Below are 24,463 nucleotides of genomic sequence, written 5' to 3'. Positions count from 1 at the left end.
TGACGGAAATGATGGATGAGTCTTGGGCGGCGCCCAGTAAAAAGTATAAGATTCCTAAAAGATGGGATTCTTATTATCCATTTCCAGCTGTGGATTGTTCGAAAAGAAAAGTTCCTCCAAAAGTAGATGCACATGTTCTGCGACTCGTGCATAAATCTGCTTTACCACTGTCATCTACCTCACTATATAATGTCAGAGACAGAAGGGTAGATAGCCTTTTGAAAAATATATTTTCTCTAGTAGGAGCAGTGGTAAGACCTGCTATGGCTTCGGCCTGGGTAGCAAAGGCAATGGGCGAATGGATAGAGGAACTAGAGAATGACATCCCTTCTCTTACTAGGGAGCAAGAGGATCGTTTTTGCCGTTTAAGACAATCTGCCCAGTATTTGGAAGAAGCAGCAATTGTTGTAGGTACAGTTGCTTCTAAAGCTTCAGCCTTGACAGTAGTCGCTCGCAGAGCAGTTTGGCTACGTGCCTGGAAGGCAGATGCGGAATCCAAGAAAGAATTGGAAGCATTGCCTTTTGTCGGTAATATATTATTTGGAAAACCTTTATCGGATATCCTAGAATCAGAGGCTGAATCGAAAAAGGTCAGATTTCCGGCTACCTATAACCCTAAGTCCAAGGGTTTAAAATTTTGCTCTTTTCGTTGGCAAAGCGAAAGCTAAAGAGGAGCCTAAGCAACCCCAGTTTAAATCCAGGGGTAGGAAGCAGTGGGCTAACAAAAAGCCAGCTTCCAAACCTGAACAGAAATCATCAGCCTGAAGAGACGGGCCTCCGCCTGGAGGATTCCAGGGTTGGGGGCCGACTCCTTCATTTTGCACACCTATGGGAACAGTCAACAGCAGATGCTTGGGTGCAGAAGGTAGTATCTCAGGGGTATGGGTTCCCATTCAGGAGGCAGCCTCCTCAAATATTTTTTTGCACCAGCCCGACTCGTATAGAGTTGAAGGCCAATGCCCTGCAAGAAGCAGTTCAAAAATTACTGCAGTCAGGTGTGATTGTCCCAGTACCTCCATCACAAAGGGGACAGGAGTTTTACTCCAATCTATTTGTAATCCAGAAGCCAAATGGGTCATATCGACCAATTCTCAATCTGAAAATGTTGAACAAATACATTTGGATCCCAAAGTTCCACATGGAGACGTTACGCTCCATAATGTTGGCTATGGAACCGGGAGATTACATGGTATCTCTAGATGTACGGGATGCTTACCTACATGTGCCTATAGCACTGTCGCATCAGTGTTACCTCAGGTTTGCTATTCTCCAGGAACATTTTCAGTTCCAAGCTCTGCCCTTCGGGCTAGCTACAGCACCCAGGGTGTTTACCAAGATCATGGTGGTTATGGCAGCTTGTCTGCGCAAACAGGGGATAAGAATATTCCCATACCTCGACGACCTGTTAATCCTAGCACATTCGCAGGATGTACTTTTGAGCCATCTTCAACAGACAATAGTTTGTTTACAGAGACACGGGTGGCTCATAAATTGGGAAAAGTCGTCTCTGAATCCGTCACAGCGGATGGTTAATTTGGGGGCCATATTGGATTCAGACCTACAGAAAGTTCTCTTACCAGAGAAAAAGATAGTCAAGGTGCAGGTCATGGCTCAGGAAGCGTTGCACGTCCAGACAATGTCAGTCCATGCAGCAGTGCGACTGTTGGGTCTGATGGTATCAACCTTCGACATGGTGGAATATGCGCAGTACCACTCCAGACCATTGCAGCACCTTATTCTGATCAAATGGAACGGAAATCATCACACGATAAAAAAGCAGATGATAAAGTTTCCAGTAAACGTAAAAAGGTCTCTAGCGTGGTGGCTACAGACAGACCATTTAAACAAGGGGAGACCCTTTTGGATAAAAGAGTGGCAAGTCCTGACAACAGATGCCAGCCTGCAAGGCTGGGGGGCGGTACTCGGAAGCCTATGGTTCCAGGGAAAATGGACCGCAAGGGAAAGTCGCCTGCCGATAAATCTGTTGGAAATAAGGGCCATTTACTTGGCTCTAGTTCAGGCAAAGGACAGTCTGCAAGGAAGACCAGTCCAGATTCGCTCAGACAATGCGACAGCAGTAGCGTACCTCAATCATCAAGGAGGAACTCACAGCAAGAGACTGATGGAGGAAGTAACTCCCATTCTAAAATGGGCGGAACTCCATCTCCCAGCATTGTCAGCAGTATTTGTCCCGGGTGTACTAAACTGGGAAGCGGATTTCTCAGTCAGCACACCATTCAGGAAACCGAATGGGCACTACACCCAGAAGTGTTTCAGACACTGGTGAACAGATGGGGTCTACCAGAGATAGACCTTATGGCGTCTCGTCTAAACAACAAAGTTCCAAGGTACGGATCGAGAACAAGGGACCCAGGAGCGGTCCTTGTAGATGCACTGTCAGTAGAATGGAGGTTTCAGCTGGCGTATCTGTTCCCTCCAATATTTCTGTTACCCAGAGTAGTGAGAAAGATAAAACAAGCAAAAGGAGCAATGATTCTAATAGCTGCAGCTTGGCCAAGAAGGGATTGGTACACAGATCTGTTGAGAATGTCTGTGGAAGCACCGATACTGCTCCCTCAACGTCCAGATCTACTAATGCAGGGTCCTTGTTGTCACAGTCATCTGAATCGTCTGTCTTTGACGGCGTGGTTGTTGAAACCTCTATCTTATAGGCTAAAGGATTTTCAAAACAAGTAATCCAAACTATGCTTAGAGCAAAAAAGCCTTCTTCAGCCGGTGTGTATCATAGAATATGGCAAGCCTATATTTATTGGTTTACTGGAAAAAATGTCAATCCGAGATCTATTAAAGTGTCCAGGATTTTGGATTTCCTTCAAGCATGATTGGATAAAGGTTTGAAAGTTGCTTCCTTGAGGGTTCAAGTATCAGCGTTAACTGTATGGTTTCAGCAAGATTGCTGATTTACAGGATGTACGTACGTTTTTTCAAGGAGTAGTACATATTCAACCTCCATTTGTTCTTCCTGCAGCTCCCTGCGATTTGAATTTAGTCCTTAAATTTCTCCAGGGTCCTCTGTTTGAACCACTTAAGATACTTGCATGTGTGTTCTTATCGCCGAAACAGGTCTCTACCTGATGTTCCTGCCTAAAATCGCTGTGGAAAGAACTGATTTGACTGAGTCAGTGGGCGGGACTATATGGTGAAGGCCCCAATGCATTCTGGGAGGCCAGAAAGCTTGTGACCGTGTTTGTGCCATTTTCGCTGTCGCTCCACAATTTCCCAATGTTATCCTGTGGATACATGTGGACATAAGAGAAATCACGTTATCAACGGTAAGTTCTTACCATAACGTATATTTATGTGGTTGAAAATACAGCTTCAGTCTAGTTTCCATGTAGCTTGTACAGATGACTAACTCTTACTGCATATTGAGGACAATGACCTGTGTCCTTTGAGCATGTACTTCAGGGGGTTAATAAATGTTCAAGGATTTGTGATACAATTATACTACTTGCCAATAAGGCTTTCACAGAGTTGTGAGAAGAATAGAAATTGGAATATTTTAGGATAGCTGAATTGGACTCTCCTAATAAAACACATTCCTGTACAAAATGATCTGTAACTGCGTATAAAAAGACTGTACAGTAAGTAAAGTCTAGTTCTCCGTTCCTCAGTGAGAGAAGATTGGCCAAAGTATATCCTTCAAGAAAAGCACACGTCTGTCAACCAGATTCATTATATAAATATCTGGTATATTATTAATATAGACTCTGAAGACCGCAGCAAAGAAGGGGAAAGGACTGTATAAATGACTGTATTTGTCCCAAACTGGTGAATCCTATGACATGGTGGGATATAGTGGACCTATAATATACTGAAGTTTTTTGTTGGTTTTTTTTCTTTCAAATAAAGAACGAGGTTAAGCTGTGTATTTGACTAAGTGATGAGGAATACCCAGAATTATGCAGGGTAAACAGAAGATCTTATGGCGGACCATAATTCTGATTTTGGCTAGTCCCCTAGTTGCGATCTCTTGTGATTTGTAAAGCAAGGGAGGAAGCTCCACAATTAGTGGAACAAGATTAAAGTTGTCTGTAGTATGAGCGGGAATATGAATTTCTAGTATACTACAGCTTTGTCCTGCTAAACAGAAGGTACGTGGCCCTACACTCTGGGCGATAATCCTCAAAGATATGAATAATCTCGTTCATTAATTAACGAGATACCGTTCATATCTTTGAGTGTGGAGGCACCAGCGATGAACGATGCGCGGACCCGCGCTCATTCACCGCTGGTGCCCCGTCGCCTGTGCATGCAGTCCAATATGGACGATCTCATCCATATTTGCCTGCACTTCTATGGAGCCAGATGACGGGGGGAGTGAAGAAACTTCACTCCCCCCTTCACTGCCCCCCCCCCGCCGCCGTGTCGGCCGTTTCCGCCGTCGGGCATCTCGGCGGCGGTTCGCTCAATGTGTAGGGCCCCTTTGTTTCAGTTGGTGAAGTATCGGGTCTTATATTGAGGCTAAATGCCTGATTTTTGCAGCCTTTTAACACAATAGTGCCTGCCCAGAGACGTACCCCACAATATAAGCAGCTGCCCCATCCTGCATATAGTAACAGGCTCTGAAACAGGGGAGTGTATTATTTTTAGATTTCATTGTTTTGATGAACGGACTATAGACCTACATTATTGGAAGCGCTAATAGATTTAGTGCAATGGGGAAGACTAGAGCAGCATGTGACCTGATTAGGGTCTAGTATGCTTTATTCTCCTTGGTGCTATTAACTTCTTTACGAAAGTTAATTTTATTTCTTAGTGTTGGGGTTTTATTTTTCAAAATTTCTATCACTTTTAAAATAAAATGGCTTGAACTACAGTTCAAGAGAAGGAAAGCCCAATTAATGCACATTTCACAGATTTATTGTGCATCATTGTTCCAAAGTAATGGTTAGTCCAGTGACGGGTGGCTCTCCAACAGCTGAGCAGTTTCGTGGGTTTTTTATTTTTAGCAAAAAAATTGTGTTAGATGTTGCGTTATTCCGAGTATTAATAATGTGTGGCCCTTTTTGACAGACAGATAGTTGTGCATGTAGCGGTTAAAGTGTATCCAGTTGCCCATTACACTGCTAGGCTTGAGGCATTGGACAGTGCATGGTAGCAATCGTGGGACTGCTGTTTAGGCCTACGAACACGTCCTGTAACTATGTGTTTTGTCAAGGTCACGTCTAAGGTTGATTTGTATCTTGGGGTATGATTTACAGAATATATTGCTTTAGTACGGTGCCCAAATCATTGTAAAATGGCAGCAATCTGCGGTTTATTGTATAGGCAAACTGTAAGTGTTAGCAGTGTCACAAAACTATTTGCCAATCTTTTTTTTATTTTAAAGCAAGTAACATTTGTGCTTACAGACTGGATTGTATTTCTAGAGTAACAGGACATGTGACGTATCAGCATAAATGTTGGGGTACAAATTTTGTGAATAACCAGTGATCCCCTGGTATTCCTCTCTGATCCCAAAATAATATGAACCCCCCCCCCCCCCCCCTTTCACCTGATATAGGCAGTCTTTTGTTTATTTTGTTAGATTTTCAGTATAATGTGGTTTTGTAGATTGGTTTATCTTTTATCTCTATTTTTATTTTGTTACTTTAAACTTCTAATAAAATCCTATGGTTATTTTAAATGATTGTGTCTGGATGTAGGCTGGATGTGAGGGGCTTTCAAACAGCTTTGAGTACTTGGTGTTTCTACTGTATTACTTCTGAACTGTGAGGAATCACTTTATGCTCTCTGCTTGGCTGCTGGACAGCTCGGAGATGCTGCAAGAATCATTTCACAGCAACGATCAATCTTGTTTCAGTACATTTTAATATTTACTTTATTTGAAGAAAATATGTTCATGGTGCCTTCAGGTCGCTTTAGAATGAGTGTATCCTTCTGGGTCGTTTGTTTAAAGATTCACTATTTAATGAAGTGACTTAATAAGGTAACTAAGGATGAGTTGATGTATTTTACTAGTCATGGAAAGTGAACATGGCAGCTGCCCACTGCCACTACTGTGCTGCAGAATTGTATTTGTTTTGAATATAATATAGAGGGATATTGTGTTTGGTATAGATAAACAAAGAAGAAAATGCACAATGCTGCATGCACTTTTCTTTTCTGTGTTTCTAGGACCAGGTCATTTTCAATTGCTTTTGGCCTTGTTTTTAAACTATGGGTTAACAAAGCCTTAGTATCCACTGTCTGATGGAAGATAGTACAAAACTAATCTGGCAGTCTCTTTTCTACAGGATTAAGGCGTTAGACCAATTCCAGGCTTTAACGCAATGCAAGAGCATTTCATTGCCCCTATTACCAATATTATTGTTTTTTTTTTGTCTTGTGATTTTTTATTTTTTTTGCTTACATTTTATTTTTTATTTTTTTTTATAAAGCTACGCCATTGCAGATAATTCTTACCGCTCCCTGCGAACAGAGAGGAAAGACCAGTGTATACTTATATCTGGAGAGAGTGGGGCAGGAAAGACTGAGGCCAGCAAGAAGATACTTCAGTACTATGCTGTCACGTGTCCTGCCAGCGATCAGGTGGAAACTGTGAAAGATCGGCTTCTGCAGTCTAATCCTGTTCTAGAGGTGAGAATGAGTGATAAGCTGAGCAAACTTCCTATCTACTGATAAAGATGGAGCCACTGTGTTTTCTGGTGTCACAGTAAGGTGTGTTTCTCCAAATACAGTCTAGATGCCATGGAAACCCTAGCAATGAGCAATTGTATTTATTCCTGTGAGAACATCATAGGTGTTGCTAAAGAATTGCATCATATTCAAACCATGGCTTTATGTTCAGTGACTGTCGCTGACTACCTGAAAGCTGTAATAATATAGGTTTTTGTTTTTTTCCAGGCATTTGGCAATGCAAAAACCTTACGGAATGATAATTCCAGTCGCTTTGGAAAATATATGGATGTGCAGTTTGATTATAAGGTTAGTTTTAAGTGGTGTGCTTATAATTGAGTTATCTACATTTTGTTTGTGTTTTTTATGAATTTATAACCTGGGGGTATGTACCACTAAGTCTCTGGGCCCCACAGCAATGGCACCCCTTACACCCACTATAGTTACACACAAGCTGAGATGTGTAGTTCCACAACTGGAGTGCCGTCTGCTGAGCACCCCTGATTTAAAGTCTAAACTGATGATAATGAAAATGTGTGAATGTTTTTTCTTCACCAGGGTCCATAGTGATCCACATTGGGAGTGTGGATAGTAGGAGTCAACTGGGCACAACACAGTTAAGCTTTTAGCTCCCAGGATGCTCTGGTCCTCCTCCTCATATACCCCGCCCCTGGTCTAGGGAAGCCAGTTTTAGTGTTGGTGCTGGCAGAAGCTGGAGCACCTTTCACACAGCTAAAGAAAATAAATAATTTTTGTATTGTTTTAATGAATGAGTGATCAAGCGCTGGGAGTCTGTTTGAGTGCTCCAACGATCCCCCACTGGTGCCGCAATGTCAGTGAGTCTGAGAGACTGACTATTCCAGCAGGGTTTTTTCCTGGTCGCCACGCTGGTAGTGTCCAGGGCCCCGGACTGCAGCTGGAGAATGGGGGGGGGGGGGACAGGTAAGGTGGGCTCTCATTCGCGGGACCCACAATACGTGCAGTCCATACCTCTGGTCTCTGGGAGACGGACCACAGGCGCTGATGTGAACCCTGGCTGCGGCTATGGGTTACACTAGGCCACCAGGGCGTATTTATATACCGGCGCTGGGGCTAATGAAGGCCGGTGTACCTGGTGGTTGATGTCAGCCAGGTAGGGTTACCACCTCATCTCTTTAATTCTGGACACACATTAATTACACAGGTTCTGTGGCTGTTTAAAATCAGGAGAAATGGAGTCTTGAAGTAAGCCAGCCACAGAACCTGTGTAAATAATGTGTCCAGAATTAAAGGGATGATGTGGTAACCCTACAGCCAGGGGAGGTAAGCACTCTCCCAGCAGCCCCTCCCCCAGCCCAGAGCCAGATTCCACTGTTGGGTTTCTCGTTTCTGGCCTGCCCTTCCCCCACATGCTTTTCTTATTAGAGTTTCCGAGCCACATTCCAAATGGGAACAGCTGGGTTCTGTCTCCTTGTATACCTTTCCCTCAGGGCCAGGTTATATATGCATGTTATTTACTTGCATTGTATGTGACTTGTGCTAGCGCTGCTGTCTGACTGCGTTACTATCTGTCAGTTATATCTATCCCTTTAAAGTTTCTTTTAAAAAAGCCCTGATTACAGGTGCTCAAGGCTGTTGTACTTCACAATTACTTTGTGTTTTGTGAAGGCAGTCACATTTGCAATTGCTAAAGCTGTACATTGTGTGTGCTTAGCTTCTAGTTATCCGGTTACAATGTCTTCCAAAGGCAAAAGTAACAAGAGGATAATTTTGCCCCTGTGCTGGTTTCATGTAAGACCAGTGCGGCAGCAATATCTCCACAGGACTTTGTGCAGGACGTTTCTGTGTGAAATGCTGTGTCAAACCCACAACGGCTGCTTCAACCAGCACCTGTGCAGGAATCACCCTGGGTGGCCTCTTGCACAGGTGTTAACGCGCATAGTGGACCACGGCGCCTCCTTATTTGCCGCCTAATATGGAGTTACCGCAGCAATTGCCTCATGCAGGCCCCACGGTATCCTCCATGGATGAACCCATTTGTGTACTCAGACCAAGCGGCGGCTGCCTCTCAACAGTTGTTGCAGGCAGACCGTCCTCAGATGAGTACGGCGCATAAGCGCTCTGTATTATCCTCACAGTCTACACAGCGGTCAGACTCTGTGGAGTCCCCAGAGGAAGAATTGAACACCTCTCTCCCTGGGTCTCCCTTGTGTGAGGAGGATTGTCATTTCTCGGTGGATGTGACGGGCCTTGTGAGGGCAGTTAAGTCTGTTTTGGTATTTGAGGAGGAAGAACTAGGGTCTGCGCCTAAAACTTCAGAAGCTTCAGAAGGTTGTTAAGGCCGAGTTCCCTCACTCTGAGTATTATGCTTAACTCATGCAGGAAGCTTGGAATGCTCCTAGTAAGAAGTTCCCAGTGCCTAAGAGGACTGGCATCTCGTTACCCTTTACCACTAGCAAAGAGCTAAATGGGAGATTCCCCCTTCAGTGGATGTTCATGTGGCATGTCTGGTGCGCTCCTACACATTACCTATACCGTCGGCTTCCTCCCATAAGGAAGCGCAGACAGGAAAATTAGGGGATATTACTAGACCAAGGTCTCTGGTCAAATCTAGAGACTTGTCTCCACATCAACGTCCTGGAGTTGAGGGCCATATACAACGCCCTGCGTCAAGCGGAGGAATTGCTTCGGAAAAAAACGGTTCTAAATCAGTCAATGTCACGGCAGTGGCTCATATAAACCGCCAAGGCGGAACGAGGAGCAGAGTGGCCATGGCAGAAGCGACCAGGATTCTACGCTGGGCGAAAGGCCATGTAAGCGCGCTATGAGCAGTTTTCATCCCGGGGGTGGACAACTGGGAGGCGGACTTCCTCAGCAGGCACGACCTGCATCCGGGAGAGTGGGGTCTTCATCAAGAAGTCTTCGCACAGATCACGGGTCGGTGGGGACTGCCACTAATAGACATGATGGCATCCCGTCTCAACAAAAAGCTAAAGCGGTATTGCGCCAGGTCAAGGGACCCTCAGGCGGTAGCGGTGGACGCTCTGGTGACACCTTGGGTGCTCAGATCGGTCTATGTGTTTCCTCCTCTTCCTCTCATACCCAAAGTGTTGAGAATAATAAGAATAAGCAGGGTCAGAACAATCCTCATTGTTCCAGATTGGCCACGGAGGACTTGGTATCCGGAGCTGCAAGAGTTGCTCACAGAAGATCCGTGGCCTCTTCCTCTAAGGCAGGACCTGCTGCGGCAGGGGCCCTGTCTGTTCCAAGACTTACCGCGGCTGCGTTTGACGGCATGGCGGTTGAACGCCGGATCCTAGCGGAAAAAGGGATTCCGGAGGAGGTCATTCCTACCCTGATCAAGGCTAGGAAAGATGTGACGTTAAAACATTATCACCGTATATGGCGAAAATATGTTTCTTGGTGTGAGGCCAGAGCCGCTCCTACGGAGGAGTTCCATTTGGGCCGTCTACTTCACTTCCTTCAAACAGGAGTGACTTTGGGCCTAAAATTAGGGTCCATAAAGGTCCAAATTTCGGCCTTATCCATTTTCTTTCAAAGAGAATTAGCCTCTCTTCCTGAAGTACAGACTTTTGTTAAGGGTGTGCTGCATATTTAGCCTCCCTTTGTGCCTCCGGTGGCGCCTTGGGATCTTAACGTGGTGTTACGTTTCCTCAAGTCACCTTGGTCTGAACCACTCAAAACTGTGGAGTTTAAATACCTCACGTGGAAAGTGGTCATGTTGTTGGCTTTGGCAAGACGTGTTTCAGAATTGGCGGCTTTATCTTATAAAAGCCCATACTTGGTTTTTCACGTGGATAGGGCAGAGTTGAGGACTCGTCCTCACTTTCTGCCAATAGTGGCCTCATCTTTTCATGTGAACCAACCTATTGTCGTGCCTGTGGCTACACGGGACTTGGAGGATTCCGAGTCCCTGGATGTGGTCAGGGCTTTGAAGATTTATGTGACCAGAACGGCTAGAATCAGGAAGACTGAAGCTCTGTTTGTTCTGTATGCGGCCAACAAGGTTGGCGCTCCTGCTTCAAAGCAGACTATTGCTCGCTGGATCTGTAATACGATTCAGCAGGCGCATTCTACGGCAGGTTTGCCATTGCCTAAATCGGTTAAGGCCCATTCCACTAGGAAAGTGGGCTCTTCTTGGGCGGCTGCCCGAGGGGTCTTGGCATTGCAATTGTGCCGTGCTGCTACTTGGTCGGGTTCAAACACCTTTGCAAAGTTCTACAAGTTTGATACCCTGGCTGAGGAGGACCTCATATTTGCTCAATCGGTGCTGCAGAGTCATCCGCACTCTCCCGCCCGTTTGGGAGCTTTGGTATAATCCCCATGGCCCTTACGGAGTCCCAGCATCCTCAAGGACGTCTGAGAAAATAAGATTTTACTTACCGGTAAATCTATTTCTCGTAGTCCGTAGAGGATGCTGGGCGCCCGTCCCAAGTGCGGACTCCTTCTGCAAGACTTGTATATAGTTGTTGCTTACACAAGGGTTATGTTATAGTTTATCGGTTGAACCGCGGCTATGTTGTTGTTCATACTGTTGACTGGGTAGTGTATCACAAATTATACGGTGTGATTGGTGTGGCTGGTATGGATCTCGCCCTTAGATTTACAAAAATCCTTCCTCGTACTGTCCATCTCCTCTGGGCACAGTTTCCCTTACTGAGGTCTGGAGGAGGGGCATAGAGGGAGGAGCCAGTTCACACCCAGAGTCCAAAGCTTTCTTAAAGTGCCCTATCTCCTGCGGAGCCCGTCTATTCCCCATGGTCCTTACGGAGTCCCAGCATCCTCTACGGACTACGAGAAATAGATTTACCGGTAAGTAAAATCTTATTTTTGCACCACCATGTTCAAATAACCGTTGCCTTTCTACAAACTCATGGGTGGCTGATTAATTAGGAAAAGTCCTCACTTGTCCCTTCACAATGAATGCTGCATCTAGGGGCTCTCCTGGATTCACAGGAACAGAACCTCATCTTGCCAGCGGACAAAGTTGCTAAACTACAGTCAAGGGTCCGCAACTTACTACGTAATACCTGTGTGTCCATACATTCAGCAATGGAGGTTCTGGGGTCCATATTCTCTACTTTCGATATGGTGGAGTATGCCCAGTTCCACTCCAGGCCCCTACAACATCTGATCCTTTCCAAGTGGAACAGGCAGTATCATCGGATCAGGACCTAGACTATAGTACTGTCTCTGGTGGTGCGTCAGTCTCTCACCTGGTGGCTGCAGACGTCACACTTGGACAAAGGACAGCCATTCTGGATTGGGTGGTCCTCACCACAGATGCCAGTCTCCGCGAATGGGGCGCAGTAACCGGTCCACGCATCTTTCATGGTCGGTGGACTCCAGCTGAAAGTTTCTTGCCAATGAATGTCCTGGAACTTCGGCGGTCTACAGAGCTCTCTTTCAGGCTCAGGATCTCCTCCAGGGCAGGCCTGTTCAGATTCAGTCTGACAACTCCACCGCAGTTGCCCGTCTAAATCATCAAGGGGGCACTTGCAGCCATCTGGCTATGGCGGAGGTAGAGCGCTAGCTCCATTGGGCCGAGACTCCCCTTCCATCCACCTCAGCTGTGTTTCTGCCAGGAATCCTCAACTGGGAAGCAGACTTCCTCAGTTGGCAGGACGTTCAAAACGGAAAATGGGCTTCCCCATTTGTCCTGTATGGATTCTATAAGCGAGGTTGGCCAGCTAGTAAACAAAAGCTATCCAGGTGGCTTTGCATGACTATTGCAGAGGTTTACATTCCTGAGGTTTTATTCTTTTGATACCTTTGCCTCTCAGGATGCTTCCTTTGGGCGTCTGATTCTCCTGGCTACTCCGGAATGGCCCCATTCTTAGGAGAAACTGCTTTAGGACATCCCCGATGTAAGGACTGTGGATCACTATGGGTCCTGATGAAGAAAACAAGAGTTATGGTAGACTTACCATGGTTAACTCTGTTTCTTCGAGGTCCATAGGATCCACAGGGCGCCCACTCTGACGCACCTGTCATGGGGGGAATATTTTTTTTCTGTTTCCCTTTTTTGATGTTTCTCTCCTCTGCTATGTGGGAGAGTGTCTCTTGTATGTTCAGGACTTCCTTCTCTCCTGAAATCCTGCTCCTGTCTTGTTAACAAAACTGGCATCCCTAGGCCGGGGGCGGGGTATATGAGGAGGAGAACCAGAGCACCCTGGGAGCTAAAAGCTTAACTGTGTGGTGCCCGGTCGACTCCTAGACTACTATTGCCTACACCCCCGATGTAAGGACTGTGGATCCTATGGACCTTGAAGAAAAACAGTTAACCATGGTAAGTCTACCATAACTCTTGTTTTGATTAGCGTTTGCGAACTATTAAAAAAAATTAAGCGAGAAGTATTGGACAGCAAAACAGGGCTCTTAAGTTTTGTTTCAATTATGTTGTTAATTACCATATCCTGGCCGCCGTGTGCTTGAGGACAGATAATAATGACCCCTACAGATTCGGCGATCCGCCGCTGAGCTGCCCGACGGCGGATATGGACGACCCGGCCGTGGGGGGGAGGTGACGGTGGGAGTGAAGTTTCTTCATTCCCCCCAGCGCAATAGCAATGCCTGCTAATATGGACGAGATTGTCCATATTGGCCTGCATGCTTAAGCTACGGGGCACCAACGATGAACGAGTGCGGGGCCGCGCATCGTTCATCGTTGGTGCCTACACAGTGCACGATATGAATGAGTTCACGTTCATTAATGAACAAGAACGTTCATATCGTGCAGTGTTATCTACCAGTGTGTAGGGCCCTTAAGAATATGCATACAGCAGCACAGAGTATTTCAGATGTGGTTTTCCAGCCATGTGAGTGAGGCATCCACTGTGTTTGAAAGGTGCAGAATCATGATCTGAGGATGAATAGAGGCAATTGGGAGGCCACAGACTGGGTTGTTTAGAGTAAGAGTGATGACCCCATGCTGAACAAATATCTCCTGTTATATTGATGCAAGAAAACATTTCACAACCATAACTTTCCCAATAGTCTTTTTTGTGTGTGTGTTTGTGTGTGTCAAAATGATGTTGCATGCAGTTTGAGTAGGACCCTAGTGAACTCTCATTGCATTGGTTTATAGGGCGCTCCTGTTGGGGGACATATCTTGAACTACCTCCTGGAAAAATCCCGTGTGGTGCATCAGAATCACGGGGAGAGGAACTTCCACATATTCTACCAGTTGCTGGAGGGTGGGGAGGAGGACCTTCTACGCAGGCTGGGGCTGGACAAGAATGCCCAAAACTACCAATACCTGGTCAAGGTGAGTGATGATCACCACTGATTTGAACACGTCATACTGGAAGATAGGGTGTACATAGATTAGTTTATTCTGGGGATATCATGCTGGCCAGGTTATTTACATGTGTTAAAAACTGTTTTGATTTCATAACAAAACTCAAAATTAGAGTATGATTCTTATAGTTCAGATTTGTAGGAATCTCCATGTGGGGTGGTCTTCAGTATGCCGGCGGTCGGGCTCCCGGCGACCAGCATACCGGCTGGTCGCCGGGAGCCCGGCCGCCGGCATATCGTAGTGAACCCCTCCATGTGAGCATTGTCCTGAAACACTGGTGTCCAAAATGGGTGGAGTTTAATTCTGCCGTTTGCTGCACAGTTTTCATCATGATCATACTGTGGTTCTGAAAGGTGAGGTTGGTTCCTCCTTTCAGGTCATCTCGTCAAAGGTTTGTGTGCTTAATTCCAACTTGTAACTGTGACACATTTCTTTCTGTAGGGCCAGTGTGCCAGAGTCAGCTCAATCAATGATAAAAGTGAATGGAAAGTTGTTCGACGGGCCTTGTCGGTTATTAACTTTAATGACGACGATGTGGAGGTAAGTTACAGTTCATACAAAACTCTCAGATTTGGAAATATGTATATAATGTATATCTGTATTTCTGTTATATAATTTTATTGTGGGCTTATTGTTTTTTAGGAACTGTTGAGCATTGTAGCCAGTGTCCTGCATTTAGGAAATGTGCAATTTACCACAGATGAGCAAGGCCATGCTCAGGTCACTACAGAAAACCAGATTAAATACATTGCCAGGGTAAGACTATTTTCACACATCAATGACTTATCTAGTGGAGCCTGTGGCGTGTTCTCAATAAGGAAGGTGCAATAGTATTGGATACATGTTCAAGTTCAAAGATCTTGATGAGGTCTAGGTGAATTAGATTGGATGACATAGGGGTCTATTGACGAGATTCAAATCTTATGCCGCTGGCAGCCACTAGATGGCGCCCAAACAGAGCTATTCAATTGTATCTCCGTTCGGGCGCGATGGCTGCTGCGTCTGCATTTCAGCTTGCACTCCCCAGGGGTGGAGAGCTGAAATGCGCAAAAAGTGACCTGTTTGGGTGCACAAACTGTACGATCGCTGGCAGCACTTTGGTCAGGTTTAACTACTTTATGTGGCCAAACCTAACCTCTATTGATGCGATCAGCGTGATAACGGGACTCAGTTGAATGTCGCCCCCGCGATCTCCCGTCACTTTAGTCGGGCGATTGGGCGCGATAATCAATTGAATTCCGCCCCGTGTGTACAAAGCCTTGGAGAGAGAGAAAGTGGAGAAAGTTAAAGTACCAACCAATCGGCTCCTAACTGTCATTTTTCTAACTTGGCCTGTAACATGACAGCAGCTGATTGGATGGTACTTTATCCCCATCCACTTACACTCTCTCTCTCTCTCTCTCTCTCTCTCTCTCTCTCTCTCTAGTACATAGACCCCATCATTTGCTATATGCAGATCATGCATTTTATGCATGGCTCATCATGTATTGTACCCATGTCCCACAGATCTATTGCATTTACCTTCACTGGCATATTTATGCAGCAATAATTAAACATTTTTCTACTTTTAATTTATCATAAGCCATTTCCAAAACAAATTTTTCTAGATTTGGAATCGGAGCGAGGGGGATGGATGAGGATGCTGAATATTCTGGTCTTTTTTTGCAGGAGATATAGGGAATACTCTGCTGATGAGATCTGTTTTGTTTTGCAGCTTCTCTCTGTGGACTCTAATGTACTAAAGGAATCTCTGATTCACAAAAAGATAATTGCTAAAGGAGAAGAGGTAAATGTTGTTAGTACTAAAATTGGATGCTTGTTACTTTCAGAGATTCTGGTTTATAAAGCGTTGTTATTATTATTAAGATAGTATTGAAACATTTATATATAAGATATAGATTGTAAACTCAATGTTGAACCTTACCTTAACATTTTGTTGCAGCTGGGTACTCTCTGTTTTAATGAATAGTTAATAGCTAGTAAGTAGGCGAGCTACCTACTAGAAGATTTAGATAGCATGTCTGTCTGTTTGTATCCAGCAACCTTGCAGAAAACGCGTTACCTAGGAAACTGCAAGCAAACATCTTGTTTCCATGAGGCATTTCACACCTGTGTCATGTCCTCCTGCATTCTAGAGTGAAGCAAGATCGTGAAGGGGGGTTATAAAGGAGTGGATGGGTTGGATTGTGCCGTCATGTAATGCAGACACCCGTTTACTCACTAATGTCATTTTTTGTAGTCCTCCTAATGCTAGGGCTGTTATTAGCAGTGGAAAAAATCCTTTTTATATTACCCAGACATTAAAGATCTGCATTGTGTTCCACAATGTTGCGCTATAATTGACTCTGATGATCATGTAAGATTAGTGAAAGTAAACATACAGTAAGCATTCATCTGTATATTCTGTGTCTTGTATGGTCCATTGCAACATGCTAATGTGACGGCTCTTTCCACAGTCTGTTTCCGGTGAGTGTATGCTGACAGGGATATTCTAAGATGCAGCACCTTGGCTAGAAAAGCTTCAGTAATTTTAAACGAAATGGGTACAGTAAATGCTATCATGTCCACTTTAAAGGCTCTTTATTTTTTTGTTTAGCTGAACAGCCCCCTGAACCTAGAGCAAGCTGCTTATGCACGGGATGCCTTGGCTAAAGCAATTTATGGCCGAACGTTCTCTTGGCTTGTCAGCAAGATTAACAAATCATTGACATACAAGGTAAATAAAAGAGGTCATTTAATTAATTAAACACACACACACTCACTCACTCACTCACACTCTCTCTCTCTCTCTCTCTCTCTCTCTCTCTCTCTTAAATTGAAGTGAGGGGTGCTCTTTAGTTTGTGTATTTATAATATACTTTGTAAATCTAATACATTATTGAGGCTGATTTTTAATCCCTAATAAAACATTTCAATGGTACACATGAGCTTATTGATAAAATGTTAACAATTGTAAAAATCAAATGTGACAAAGTTTATGACACCGTTTTATTAAAAACCAGTTGAACACACAGAGAGAAGAAAATCATTGAACAGTATTGTTAATTCCCACTTGAAATGGACACAAATTCCCAAGTTTCTTGTAGTGAAGAGTAGGGATCACATTAATGTGTCTTATAACACATCAGTGTAATTTTTTTTTACAAATATCAAAACTTTTGGATAAGTATAAATACGTGTTATTCACTTATTAATTCACTCAGAAAAAAACAGACAATTTCTGAGCGTATTTTTTTGGGGGGAAATGGTCAGTTAATTGGTTAAATGCGTAATCCTCTTCACTAACTAGTATTGTGTTGTGCCTGCCTCCTGATGTGGTTATTAATATTTTAGATTGCATGCAGTGCTTGTGATTGAGTTCCATGCGTTTAATAGGACTCTTTAGAACATTTTAGATCTGTAGCTAGAAACGTAAACAGGATAAAAAGGATTACTTTGGGCCTCTTGCAGGGCGGAGACATGCACAGTCTGGGGAATGCATCGCTCATAGGACTTCTGGATATATATGGCTTTGAAGTATTCCAGCATAACAGGTGATCTTTATTCTCCTACTTTACCCGAGAACAGAACTTGGCAGTTTTTGTGTGACAAGTGACATCCTCAGTACATGTCAGAATTTAAAATAATGTGTAGCAACTTTTTTTTTTTCATTTTGAGTGACCGCAAATGACCTTTGCGCCTCACAAACCAGTATGCAGACCTTTCAGGATGTCCAATCCAAAATATATATACATTTTTTTATTTTTTTATATGTAATTGAAGGAAGTTTTTTTTTTTTTTTTTAATTATCCTTTCCGTTAAATACAATAGACAAATAAAACACGAGATGTTTCCTACGTTGCATTCGTGCATTCTTTCAAACGAAATATAAACCTTTGTTCCGTTGGTCTTTTCTTTTCTTTTTTTGTTAACTTGTGATCTATTTCCTGTAATTTATTTGTGTCTGTTTTTCTTTTTTTTCCAGCTTTGAACAATTTTGCATTAATTATTGCAACGAGAAACTGCAGCAATTGTTTATCGAGCTGACTCTGAAGTCTGAGCAGGATGAGTATGAATCCGAAGGGATTGCGGTAAATATTGGTTTCTCGTACGTAGGCCTGGTGAAGACATTTAATACCAATACTTAAAATATGGGAATATTTTTTTTTCTACTGTTTTAACGGGGTGTAGTTATGTGACCAGTGGTCAGGAGACCGCCGGTCACAATACCGGCACCTACATCCCTCCCCCTCACAATCCCGACATAACAGGGTCTATTCCCACTCGTGGGTGTCCATTACACCCATAGAGTGGAAATAGAACCCGTCGCGAGTGCAGCTCGCCACCGAGCCCGCAAGGGGCTTCGTTGTGCTCCCCCCCCGTCCCCTCCGTCTCCCCCCGCTGGGCATCTAAGTGCTGGGATCCCGGCATCGGTATGGTGACACGCGATACCAACCCGCTCTAACACATTGCAGATGTTTTCCTAAACTATAGCCTGGAGAAGTGATAAAGCAGTGATTAGTGCAAGGTCATAACGCACCAGCCAATCAGCTCCTAACTTTAAATTTACATATTGGAGCTGATTGGCTGGTGGGTTATCACCTTGAACTTATCACTGCTTTATCACTTCTCCAGGCGTAATACATCTGACCCCATGTCCTTTAAATATCTATGCTGGATATAGATAGAAGCTTACATGTTAAAGATGGCTCAGTGGTAAAATGGTGAATATATTTCTGAATTACATTACAAAGCAATGCTCCAATGTGTCAGCATTCTACCACTAGTGTAGACACTTTATCATATCCCAAGGGAATGAATAAGACTTGCAGGTCTAAGGCAGAGCCGAGGGATAGAATTGGGGAAGATAGATTGGTGCTGTTTTGTTGATACCTGCGTATATCAATAGTAGAGGTATTATAGATTCTGTAATATATAGAAATCCAACATACGTGCTTACAGACAAGCACTAGAGGAACGTTTGAGGGAAATTAGTCTAGTTGCTGTGTCCAGAGTAGATTGTAAGGATGAAAGCCTGGTTGTGGATAGAAATAAATTGGGAATGACCACAGTGTGCTTAAGCAATAGTGATGGTCGTTCCCTACTTACGCATTTATAGCATCCGCTGAGCATCACAAGCAAACCAGGTCATAGGACCTGCGTTTTCTCAAGTGCAGGTATCTCTCTGTGTTGCCTTCTTATGGGAAGACTGGTAAGACCAGCAAGAGTCAATGTGGACGGTAGTGAGAGCATGAGTAAAAGTTTGCCATTGTCTTATCTGTGAGATCTGTGGATATTCTGAAGACGTTTCAGTAACAGGGTTTTGAGACAGACTGGATGTGGGGAACAAACGAGTCCAAGGATGACAACTAGGCAGTGAGCATAAGGTGCAGGGCTTATTGTAGTTGTGAAATTGTTATTTGAGTTGTTCTTGATTTTTTTTATTTTCTCTGTACATTTACAGTGGGAACCCGTCCAGTATTTTAATAACAAAATAATCTGTGATCTGGTTGAAGAAAAGTTCAAAGGCATAATTTCAATTCTGGTAAGTGTAATGTCTTCCCCTCATGTGCCTAGCAATCATGGTGCTCTGTGGGCGGATTAGGCTCTGTTATCATTGGTGATTGTCTTGATAAACTCTGCTACCTTCCTCTCATTAGGATGAGGAATGCTTGCGCCCTGGAGAAGCCACAGATATGACATTCCTTGAAAAGTTGGAAGACACTGTGAAAAACCACCCACACTTTGTTACGTGAGTATAGAAAATACTTTATTAAATCTTTACAATTATGTTACTTTATATAGTTTGATGGTTATATGATGATAAGACTTAAAATAATGTCATATTACCTTAGTAGTGGACAGAGTTCCACAGAACATAATCCCGGAGGGGAAATGATGGAGCTGGTGGAGTTTCTGGGGGATGGGGGGATACTGGCAAAGGGATTCTGAAGGCCTTTTGCCTGAGGTGCTCCTGAAGAGGTAATCTGTTCTCAGTGAAGCTTGAAGAAGGCTTTGCGGGCTGCGGATCTGCTAAGGAACAAGACACCTCTGCTTCCCACTTCCTCGTATCATGACTGCACTTGTGTTGGGAAACATCAGTGCAGTGATGATCCTGCATTGCCCTGCTCCTCGCAGGCTGCATCAACCTATGTCCGAGGAACTGAATTTGCAGTGCCGCCCCTCCCCCCCCAGAATAAACAACAGCAAAGCTCTCAGTGCGTGCGTGCGTTTGTTTGTGTCTCTCCGCTGGCGGGCTTTCCTGAGTCAAGTAGTGATGCAGCAACCTGGGGAAGGCATCCGCTGAGTTCAGCATTCCCTGAGGATGGACCTCACTGGTGCTTTGCGTGAGCTGCCTTACAGGAGCGCCCTTCCTGACCTAGCTCCTATAATACATCTTTGAATAATGGGCTGACTACGAGATGAGACATACTTGCCTTATGCTGTCCCTCCTACTATATGGCTCCTGTTGGTTTATGCAGGTTTATGGTTACTGAATAGATGCCATGTCAGACCTGTATCTGGGCAGGCTGTTTGGGTCCTAGCCTTGTTTACATTAACAAAATGCAGAAACAGGCTACCGGTAGCAGCGTTTTCAACAACATAGCCGACTCAAAGGGAAAAACAAGAACTGAGGCTCAGTGCAAGGGGAGGCATTGGGGAAGGGGAGGAGGAGGGGGGGGGTTATTGCCAGATAATTTAAAGTCCTGGTCTCAGCTCTCTATACAGGTTGAGTATCCCTTATCCAAAATGCTTGGGACCAGAGGTATTTTGGATATCGGATTTTTCCGTATTTTGGAATAATTGCATACCATAATGAGATATCATGGCGATGGGACCTAAGTCTAAGCACATAATGCATTTATGTTTCATATACACCTTATACACACAGCCTGAAGGTAATTTTAGCCAATATTTTTAATAACTTTGTGCATTAAACAAAGTGTGTGTACATTCACACAATTCATTTATGTTTCATATACACCTTATACACACAGCCTGAAGGTCATTTAATACAATATTTTTAATAACTTTGTGTATTAAACAAAGTTTGAGTACATTGAGCCACAGAAAACAAAGATTTCACTATTTCAGTCTCACTCAAAAAAGTCCGTATTTCGGAATATTCCGTATTTCGGAATATATTTGGATATGGGATACTCAACCTGTACTACCATTGGTGGCAGTGTCCTTCAATGGGATGAAAGAGAAAATAAGCTACATCTCTTGAGAGATCACTGTACATCTTGTATTAGTACATTGTGAATTTTATGTATGGATTCATTTTTCCCATACGTCCTAGAGGATGCTGGGGATTCCGTAAGGACCATGGGGTATAGACGGGATCCGCAGGAGACATGGGCACACTATAAGACTTTGAATGGGTGTGAACTGGCTCCTCCCTCTATGCCTCTCCTCCAGACTCCAGTTAGATTCTGTGCCCAGGAGAGACTGGACACACACTAGGGGAGCTCTACTGAGTTTCTCTAAAAGACTTTGTTAGGTTTTTTTATTTTCAGAGAGACCTGCTGGCTACAGGCTCTCTGCTTCGTGGGACTGAGGGGAGAGAAGTCAGACCTACTTCTGTGAGTTAAAGGCTCTGCTTCTTAGGCTACTGGACACCATTAGCTCCAGAGGGTTCGATCACTTGGTGCGCCTAGCTGCTTGTTCCCGGAGCCGCGCCGTCACCCCCCTCACAGAAGCCAGAAGAAAGAAGCCGGGTGAGTATGAGAAGAACAGAAGACTTCAGTGACGGCAGAAGACTTCCGAGTCTCAGAGGTACTGCGCAGCGGTCGCGCTGCGCGCCATTGCTCCCACACACCAACGGCTCTACAAGGGTGCAGGGCGCAGGGGGGGAGCCCTGGGCAGCAATATATACCTCCATGGAGTCTGGCTAAACATGTATACAGTGCATAGGCACTGTATACGGACCCCTGCCAGCATAAAAAGCTATATTAATAGCGGGGCTGAAGCGCGCCGAGAAGGGGCGGGGCTTAGCCCTCACAACATGATTCAGCGCCATTTTCTCCATGTCCCCGCCAAAGCAATGTGTACAGTGCAAACGAGGGGGGGCACAGTGTTTTAGTGCAATATAGAAGGAAATATAGCACTATCTTAGATAATGGGCATGTAATCATTGTGTATATGTGCATATATGTCTGTGTGTTCCCTGTCAGATACCCACTATGGCTTTTTAGTCCACATGTGTCGACATGCGTGAGTGCTCTGTCGCAAACAGCTATGGGAATCCCTGTCGGCATCGCCGACGCCTGTTGGTACTTGATTCAGTAGATGCAGTGTCAGCAGGTCGGTAGTTGTATGCTTTTCAAAAGTAAACACTGTATGGGAGACACAGTAGTATGTGGGTGACCCTGTCGGCACCAATTGTGATTACTGGGTGTAAATTAACATGCTGTAACTGCCTTATACCTGTATATATTTATATGTATATGTATGGTACGGTTCCATGGGCCTGTAGCTTGAGCACAAACATGGTAGTATTTGTGGGGGAGTGTTATTAAAATTATATATGTATACTTCCCTCGGGGTCGCTAGAATGTTATTTTGCCTGGTTACTACTCCCTGCTGTCGACAAATACTAGGTTTTCTGTCGACCATAAGGTTTCCTGGTTAGATCCACAACTGGGGCATTCAGTACATGGTCATACACATTCAGAACACATTAATGTCACTAGGGACCCGACTGTTCTGGACAATCCGCTTATATGTATGGTGTGTATATATATATATATATATATATATATACATATATATATATATATATATGATATGTGTGTGTATATGTGTATTACATTATGTATATTTATATTACAATTTCTAATGCATGCTGAAGTAAAAGTGTTCCTTCTCATGTGCTGGTCGCTCTGTTGATAAAGCTCTAGGTCGGCCGTGACGAGTTGGTCTCGGATCCTCACAAGGAGTCCGAATGTTTATTCTTTTCCCGCCGCGGATAGAATACTGTGAAAGTCAACTCTTGGTCGACACGGGGCCCTGTCACAAAGGATCGTACACAGGAAGCTAAGTGATATTTTATTTCTATGCTTTGGAGTTATTTGCATTACATGCACATGGGGTAGTGTTTATTTGGAAAGGCATCCGATAGAATTACCCTAAAGAGAGAGGGGATGTTTCTTATGTTGATTCTTCTCTATAACATTGCGGCAGGCTGCCGTGCGACGGCAGGAGGTGTGGCCGGGGGAATGCTGAGGCTGACTCCGAGAGATACTGGAGTTTTTCCCTGTGACGGTGTACCGCTGTTTGGGGATGCCTCAGTTCAGTCAATCTCGGCGGATACCACTGGTAAGTCTAACTTCGTGAGTTAGATTCCCTCACAACGGTTGGTGACGCATACTGTTGTGGGATGCAGTCATTTTAACCGGTTCGATACCGTTCCTTTTTTCCCTTTCTGTGCAGATAGTGGAAGGTGAAAAGGTAAGAGTTCTGCAGCCTTGTTAAGTTTGCAGAAGCGGATGTCGTTTTCTGTTTCTACCACATCCACCGCATGTCGCTGGGTCTATCTGGCTGGAGCCCACTCCGGTGGGAACTCGTCTACTACTCTTCAGTCAGTCCGGGAATGGACTTGGACCTGTGAGTTAATTATAGAATCCAAAGGGGGACATACTGGCGTTTACAGATGTTTCCCCTCACTGATTTTTCAAACAGATCTTGCCGTTTCCCCTCTGGAAGGGGAGGTAGTACGCGACGCCATACCAGAGTTGCGTCATGTTCAGGGCATTGTCTTGCTGTCCCTGTTAAGAAAAAAAAAAGAAAACAAAGATTTCTCCTTACGAAGTTGAACTACAGGATGGAATCTCTCAGGCCAGGGAGCTCCAGCACGTAAAGGTAGAAAGGGGTTTAAATTAGTTTTTCTCCGCATTCAGCTTACCTGGGTTGATATCCAGGATTGTCTTTGCCATTTCACCGGAGTGATGGCAGTAGGATGGTAATCTTTCAATAGTAAGAGCCATTGTTATTCTGTACTTAGACACTCTCCTGTCAAGAGGTCAAGACACAAGTGGTGCAAATCGTTGTTTCTCTCTGACTGTTCTTCAACACAGGGGAAGGCTGTTGTTCCCAACGACGCAGACGTCGGAGGTGAGTATCAGAGTAGATACTGAACGGTTGAGGTTCTGTGTGTTCCTGTGGAAAGAGGTTTGAGGATCCGGAGTCGGATCAGATTTGCAGTGACAATCCATCGATATGTTCCGTTGATGAAGAAGATGGATGCGGCCTAAGAGACCTTTTCGGTGAGCAGGTCAAATGCCAGAGTGGTTTTCACGGGGCCAGTTGGAAATGTGGTCCGGGTCTCACCTGCACATGCACCGGAATATAATCCTAATGGCCAGGATATCGCTCCAGTGGTGGCTGCTCAGTTCTCACCTCCTATAGGGACGAAGGTTCGGAATCCAGGATGAGATCCTGGTGTCCATGCATGCAGATCTCTGAGACTGGGGAGCAGTCCTTGCAAGGGAAGTATTTCCAGAGGAAAAGTCAAGCTGGGAAGCTTGTCTGCAATAAGCT

At 44.5% G+C, this 24,463-nt stretch overlaps 1 protein-coding gene across 3 annotated transcripts in view; it reads left to right on the top strand.

Moving 5' to 3' along the window:
• The window catches only part of MYO1C (myosin IC), a 269,503-nt gene that overhangs the window by 165,996 nt on the left and 79,044 nt on the right, over positions 1-24,463 (top strand). For all 3 annotated transcript variants that reach the window (XM_063956082.1, XM_063956080.1, XM_063956081.1), the window contains exons 4-14: positions 6,405-6,603; positions 6,871-6,951; positions 13,730-13,909; positions 14,384-14,482; positions 14,585-14,698; positions 15,657-15,728; positions 16,539-16,658; positions 17,393-17,475; positions 17,907-18,012; positions 19,386-19,466; positions 19,582-19,673. In XM_063956082.1, the coding sequence (XP_063812152.1) occupies positions 6,405-6,603; positions 6,871-6,951; positions 13,730-13,909; positions 14,384-14,482; positions 14,585-14,698; positions 15,657-15,728; positions 16,539-16,658; positions 17,393-17,475; positions 17,907-18,012; positions 19,386-19,466; positions 19,582-19,673 (1,227 nt within the window). The remainder of the gene's footprint in view (positions 1-6,404; positions 6,604-6,870; positions 6,952-13,729; positions 13,910-14,383; positions 14,483-14,584; positions 14,699-15,656; positions 15,729-16,538; positions 16,659-17,392; positions 17,476-17,906; positions 18,013-19,385; positions 19,467-19,581; positions 19,674-24,463) is intronic.

This window comes from Pseudophryne corroboree, chromosome 2 (genome assembly GCF_028390025.1).
Source record: "Pseudophryne corroboree isolate aPseCor3 chromosome 2, aPseCor3.hap2, whole genome shotgun sequence".
Classification (NCBI taxonomy): Eukaryota; Metazoa; Chordata; class Amphibia; order Anura; family Myobatrachidae; genus Pseudophryne; species Pseudophryne corroboree.
The sequence above is the reverse complement of the archived record's forward strand: the minus strand, read 5'-3'. Positions and strand labels throughout refer to the sequence as shown.